Genomic DNA, 7,029 nt, shown 5'->3' with positions numbered 1-7,029 from the left:
CCTGGCGAAGCAACGACGCCTGTCTGCGCTCCACCAGCTCGGCTGGGAACGGAGATGTTTCCTCAGCGGAGCGGAGCGCCTGAAAAGTCTTTTCAGGCGCTCCGCTCCGCTGAGGAAACATCTCCGTTCCCAGCCGAGCTGGTGGAGCGCAGGCAGGCGTCGTTGCTTCGCCAGGGGCGGGGCAAGACTGTACTTCCGGTTTCAGCGCCGGAAGGGAGCGCGAGAGCCAGGTGGAGCGCTGAAAGGGAGCGCGCAAGCCAGGTGGAGCGCTGAAAGGGAGCGCGCGCGATCCGGTGCGATCCAGCAGGAACCCACCACTGATCTGGAAGCATGTGATTCCCCCTTTTCTGCTCAGGAGCTCAAGCCATGTGATCCTGTCCACTATCAAACCATCTTTCCAAGCAGCCTCCATGTTTCCAGTGTCTTTTTCCTCATTTGGAACTGAACCCAGAAGGACATTTCTTCCAACAGGATGATGTTCCAAAAGGAGGGAGCCACCTCGGAGAAGGCCTGTCTTCTGGGTCCTACCAGATATATCTCCTTGGGAGAGGGGACCCACAGCATTTCCTGCCTTCCACTCTGGTGAGACAGGTGGGTGTAACTGAGAGAAGACAACCCTTCAGAGAACCTGGTCCCAAGCCATATATAATAAGATACTAAAATGCATCATGTTATTTCTTCAAATTGGCACAAGTGTACCATAAACCAAGATGAGATGAGTACACGTTTTAAAATACTGTGATTATTTCCCATGTTTCAATCAATCAAAGGCTGCTGACTGAAAAAGATCTTGAAGTTGAAATGTTTATAAAATAGATGCCAGGTGAGATTCCTTGACAAAGCTATTCCACGTTTAAGAATGACAACTGGTTTTATTTGAAGGGACATTCAGAGCTTCTGTAGATTTTGAGGTTTATAAAGATTATTTATTTATATATCACATTGAGAGACTGCCCATCTCCTTCATAGAGTGGCAAGTAGACAAAAACTACACGTCATAGTCGTCGCCGTAGTAGTAGTAGTAGTAGTAACAACAGATAAAACAAGAATAAAATAATTCAGAATTAAGAAAGGAAAGGGAGGGCCTTTAGAGCATTAATCAGCCCCATATTATCTGTTTCTCTATGGGTCCCAAGCAAACCAGATCGTCAAGCATTCCTGAAAGGCCAGGACAGTGGGGACCTGCTTCAACTCTGAGGGAGGAAAGTTCCAAATGGTTTTTAAAAAGGGTCTTTTATTGGGCCCCACCAGCCACAATTCTCTGACTGATGGCCTCAGCAGCAAATATATCTTCCCTGCCTGCCTGGGTGGGATAGGTTGGTCTAATGAGGCAAAGATATATCTATAGGTAATCAGGCCTCATGCCACGTAGACCTTTAAAGGTAATAACTAATAACGTGAAGTGGGCCAGGAAGTTTACATCATCCTTGGGATGTGCAAAATTCTTGTGCATTTGCATTCTGTATCAGCTGAAGTTTCCAGATACTTTTCAAAGGTAACCCCATGTAGAAGGCATTGCAATAGTCCAAACAGAAGATGACCAGGGTGTGAGTAACTGAACAAAGGGCTTCCCTATCCAGGAAAGGGAATAACTGGCATATCACAACAGCAAAGGCCCTTCTAACCACAACTGTCACCTTCTCCTTGAGTCAGGCGGAAAATTGCATACCACATCTGCTGGGATAGGACATCTACAGTCCAAGACCAAAATGATAAACTCCCAGGCAACAGAACAAACAGTTTTAAAGGTAGTTTCTATCCTTGGGCTGTGAGACTTTTAAATACAACCGCAACACTCCATGCACACGCTGGTTTTTTTTTTCTTCTTTTTCTTTCTTTTTTCGTTTCTGTTATAATTTTGCACCAGTGAGGTTAAAACCAATTCCGTTGTATTTAAGTACAATGACAATAAAGATTATACTTATACTTATCATTATAGGAATGAGTTCTATAACCGAGCGAAAGGAGGCACTATCCTCTAAAAAGCTGGTTTTTGGATCTCATGTTGAACTAATAACATGTTTTGTTTGCAATTACCATTTATTTTTTTAGTGATTGTCATGGTGTTTGACACTGAGTCTGAATCGGAAGGAGGAAAAAAAAAACCCTCACTATTTGATTAGGTTTCTGAAATGCAGCTCAGTAACCTGACGATTCTAATGCCTGAGAGCCCTCTACTGGAGTATGGATTTAGCACAACAAACTTGTTCCTAAAAAGAACTATGCCTCTGTGGTTAATTATTAAACGGTGAATATTTCTTGAAATAAAAAGGGGAGGGTACTGAAAAAATAAAAACACCAAGGAGCTTTCAAAGACTTTTCTGCGGGAATCAAAACTTTTCATCCTCCAAAAATGATAGGAAAAAAAACATATCGAATACTATAGAAAGATACTGTTCACTTTGCTGGTGGTTAACTATTGTAGGGTGGTTTTTTTAAAATCTGCTGTTGTTATTATTATTATTTTTTTGTTGCAGGAAGAGCCCCAAAACTCCTCCTCAAAAAGAAGAAGTGGTTTACAGTCGAGAGGCTTATAATGGATTCCCGAGAGAACCACCTGCATATACAGAATGTGAGCTCTTGAAATAACATTTCACTCAAGCAAGGAACTCTTGCACCAACAGCTGCAATGAGACGGCAACACTTCAATATTTTAGTAACCAAAAGTCAGCTGCAGATGCTTGGTAAGTGTACCCATTGACATCTGCATTCATAGCTCTTCTTGCCTTGTTGGCCCAAATTTTCCTCCTGTTTCGATAGTTTTGTCCTACACCTTTTTCTCTATTTAATGTCTCCTCCACGGATTTATTTTCCGTATCTCATTTCTCTTCATTTCTATTTGATTTTGCCCCATGCATCTTTGGTTTTGGTGATCTTTTTGCACCCTTTTCTGTTTCTCCTTCCTAACAGAACAGGCTGCTTGTAGGAAGCTTCAGAAGGATGGGTAACAATTGCTGATGGATTTAAAATAAGCAAGGAGAAAGGGTTTTTTTAGATCAATTTTTTTCTGATCTGAGAGATTTGAAAACTAACGGAAAACTCAGAGATCCAAATGTAAATGAAATCTTTTCTTAGAATAGATTTGAGTATATGCCAAGGATACAATTAATATATCTTGATAAAGTAATGAGTTTGGATCTTTATTAGAAGGATGATTATTGTATTGATGGATAAATATTTTGCTTAACTATTACTAAAACTTTGGCTACCAGTTCACTGAATAGGTTATTTGGTGAAATTGTATTCATACAACTGTGAAACCATATTTTAATGCTTTTTTTAATCTTACCTTTTTATACAATTGAACAAAGGACTAAGCTCATATTTCAGTTTCTGTACATCTTGCCTAATATGTTTAATATTATTCATACCCATACTTACAGTAAGTGAAAACCATGGCTCCTGAATTAAAGTCCAGTAAGGTCTAAAGTAAACCCACAGCATAATTAAGAAAAAGAAAGAAAGAAAGAAAGAAAGAAAGAAAGAGAGAGAGAGAGAGAAAGAGAGAGAGAGAGAAAGAAAGAAGAAAGAAAGAAAGAAAGAAAGAAAGAAAGAAAGAAAGAAAGAAAGGGAAAGAAAGATCTTTTTCTATCTTTCTTACCAGGAACTAGTTTGGTAATATCAGGTACCTAATTTTGCTTGATTATATTATTTAATCTTGTTAGGAAGAAAATAGCATAATTATGTTTTTCAAGATTTAGATAACTATATTTTCCTCTAGGGCTGAAATGGTGTTCTTGGTAATAATAGAATAAGTGTCATGATTTATAAGAGCTCAGCCTTAACATATTCTCTTTTATGCCATTATTTGCTGATCCACATTATTATGTCTTTGGTTCTTAATTCGCATGGTTCAGCCATTCTACAATAATACAACAGCATATTCTCACCAGCTCTTATGTGCTAAATTCTAAAATTGTCAAGGTTTGATTTATGATTTCTCATACTACACAGCCCTGAGTACATCTGTTCCATGGAGTTCCATGGGATATATTCACTTGCAAGCATGCTTAGTATCCCCACTGAACTTTGATCTGTCTCATCTGAAATAAATCTTATTGAAATAAAATCTGTTTTTATGTTTGAAAATCCAAAAGTCCAATCAAAATGTTGGGGAAAATTGCAGCAGAGGCAGCATTTCCTACTGCAATATATTGTAAAATAAAATGCAGCTCTTTTTGTAGTTGCTCTTTTAAAATATGTTTTGTAAATTCATATATTCAAGCTCACTATTTTACTTATTTGTCTTGTAATTTAAGTAGCTTTTCTTTCCATGTTGATTTCAGCAGCTTATTTCAAACTAAATGTAAAATATGTTCAAGAATTAAAATGCTATAAATTGTGCATTTTTCTTTGATTCTTGGTTGTGTTTATACAGTTTCATATCTAGGTCTTCAGTCTCACAAGTATTTATTGTGCTTTAAATTCTGTTCTGTTCTCCATAGAAGTTGGGTTCATCCATTATGAAAAGCCAAGGTACTTATTTGGGGCTTAGTGTATAAAATGAACAGCTTTTTGAATCTATGGTTTATTACTGGCTTACTTTTTACATTCCATCCTGCATATTATACCAAATGATAAAGCAAATACACAGGCAAACCTATCAGAGTGCTCTTGCCAGAAAAGCACATGATTAATGAGTTGTTTGTGTCTTGATTAGCCAGTCTTAGCATTATATGCAGATGTAAAATCTTAGATTCATTCATTGGAAAAACATTAGAGAATGAAGAGGTCAAGCTATGTGTTTATCTTCTGGTTTCTTTCAGGTTGATAAAGTCAGAGCCTTTGGTTTAAATTTCATGTTAAGCTTGTCTATGTAAATCTTGTTAACTGCACTTACTTAAAGTAGGAATAACTGAATTTACTGTTAAGCCAATCTTACATTTCAGTGTAATATGCAAATTCAGTCTAGATCTGTAAGTTAATGTCATGTGCAAGCAGAAATGCATGGTTTCTTTATGATTTCTTGGGTTATTTCTTGCTTCATTTATGTCCTGGATCTCAAATAGGTTTATATAAGGACAAATCAAGAGAAGCTAAAACAAGGAAAACGTACTGCATTTATATAAACCTGGCCTTCTGTAACCTTGCTCAGATGTATTAGTTTCTCTAAATCTGAACAGGCCATAAGTAAAGCAAAGAATAACATAGTCCATTAATGTAAGAATTGAGAAGCTAAGACAGAATTCTTCTCCTTAGAATGAAAGATGGCAGGATTCAATTGTGACTGCATATTGCATTGGGATTTTGTGTTTGTGTGAATGTTGTCACTATAGTTTGTAAATATGTTTTTATTTAGCTTATTGTATTATTCCAAACAAGTATGAATTATTCAATAAATCATAGTATTCAAACTATGTCTTATACAATGTATGTCTCATTCTAAGACTGGTTCTGCATCAGTCTACCTTGAAAGAATAAAGTATGCCTGAGGATGGATAATGATCATTCTTTGCCGAAACCATCGCCACATAGTCTCATAATCATTCTAAGATATTATTTGCTTTAATAATGGTTTATAAAATAAGCTGAAATTTATTGGGTTCATACATTATGGTTGATGGTTTATAAACCCAATGGCTGAATGTACAAGGCCAAGAGTAAACAAATTAATGCAGACCTCATCCATAACATTATAATCCTGATTGTCTCATGGTTAAAGCTCATTGTGAGTCTTAGCATCATAAAGTTGAAAGATCTTTTTTCATTATTGAGCTCAGTCCTTTGCCTAATTTATAAAGGGAAAGGCTCCTTCAGATTTAACTGAACTCCCGATAACCACATGAATATGACTAAAGCTGGATTTTTTTGGTCAATAGTATAAAAATACAGTACTAGGAACAGAAGCACAAAGTACTCTATGGAAGCAGTTATTTATTGCTTTTTTCCAGGATTCTTCCCTTTCTTCTTTTTTTATGTTTTTAACTTGTCAGTTTAGTTTACAATCTGGAATTTCAGGGTGGTTTCTCATTTGAGTATTGTCTGTGAAGCACTGCTTAGGTTTTTTGAGATCAGTCAATATTCACTGGGTGCCAACAGCCTTTGCTTAGTGTAGTAATCCGTAACTGGCAAGCCAGTTCTTAGCTTCTCTTTGAATGTACAAAGCAAGGAGAACCTATCACTTCCCACGAGAAAGAGAGAGGGGGGGGGAGAGGAAGGGAGGGAGGGAGAGAGAGAGAGAAAGAGAGGGAGATGCGGTTATAGATATAGATATAGGTATAGATAGATAAACAGAAGAAAAAGAAAAAAGGGAAGACAGAATAAAGTCAAACACATAAACAAGGGATTTACAAATGTGTTTTACAATTTTCTAATATTCCAATAAATTATTATACTATATCATTTAAAATCCTAAAAAACACTAATAAACTCAATGCAAAAAAATGTGAATCATAAAATCACAAAGTGCAATAAATTATTTTTAAATGACAAAAAGTATACAAAAAGAAAAGGAAAAAAGAATAAAAATCAATAAAAACATTAAGAAACCACTTTTCAAGTATATTCTTTCTTCCCATTGAACCTCAAATATAAATCAATATATTTGTAAGCATTAGGTTTCTAATTTCTTGTCTGGTCCTTTTATCTATTTTTTATTTAGAAATTGTATTTAAATGTCTTAAGTATGCATTGCTGTGTAACATACACTATATATGAAAGCTATTTTTAGTTGAATTTGTTCAGATTCTGTTGTGAATGTATACTGCTAGTTTTTTTTGCTATTGCTGTGTATTCTCCATGTTTAGTATTTGGTTTAGTTATTGAGCTACTCTGAATATTGTTTTCTTACTAAGTTTTTCCTAACATGAACTTGAGCTAATATACTTAATATGAGAAAGGTGCAGCAATTAACACTGCTTTTTTAAAAGAATAGTATTTCTCAATTGTTTATCTGCCTAAAGCTCCTACTATACAAAAGTTATTACCTAGTAAGTCAACCTGTATACAATACATTAGTGGCCAATGTTACATTGCTCCTAGTGACAAAATTAGAGCTGTGTTAAGCCTATGAAAAAAGACCCCCAAATC

At 36.1% G+C, this 7,029-nt stretch overlaps 1 protein-coding gene across 2 annotated transcripts in view; it reads left to right on the top strand.

The window, feature by feature from the left end:
- Positions 1-2,546: 2,546 nt before the first annotated feature.
- Positions 2,547-7,029, top strand: part of FLT3 (fms related receptor tyrosine kinase 3) — a 61,500-nt gene continuing 57,017 nt past the window's right edge. For both annotated transcript variants that reach the window (XM_081949886.1, XM_081949885.1), the window contains exon 1: positions 2,547-2,684. In XM_081949886.1, coding sequence (XP_081806012.1) covers positions 2,630-2,684 — 55 coding nt within the window. In that variant the 5' untranslated portion in view covers positions 2,547-2,629. The remainder of the gene's footprint in view (positions 2,685-7,029) is intronic.

The sequence above is a fragment of the Natrix helvetica genome (assembly GCF_964273705.1).
Source record: "Natrix helvetica genome assembly, chromosome: 4".
NCBI classification, from domain to species: Eukaryota; Metazoa; Chordata; class Lepidosauria; order Squamata; family Natricidae; genus Natrix; species Natrix helvetica.
Note: the sequence above shows the minus strand (reverse complement) of the source record. Positions and strands in the feature narration are given on the sequence as shown.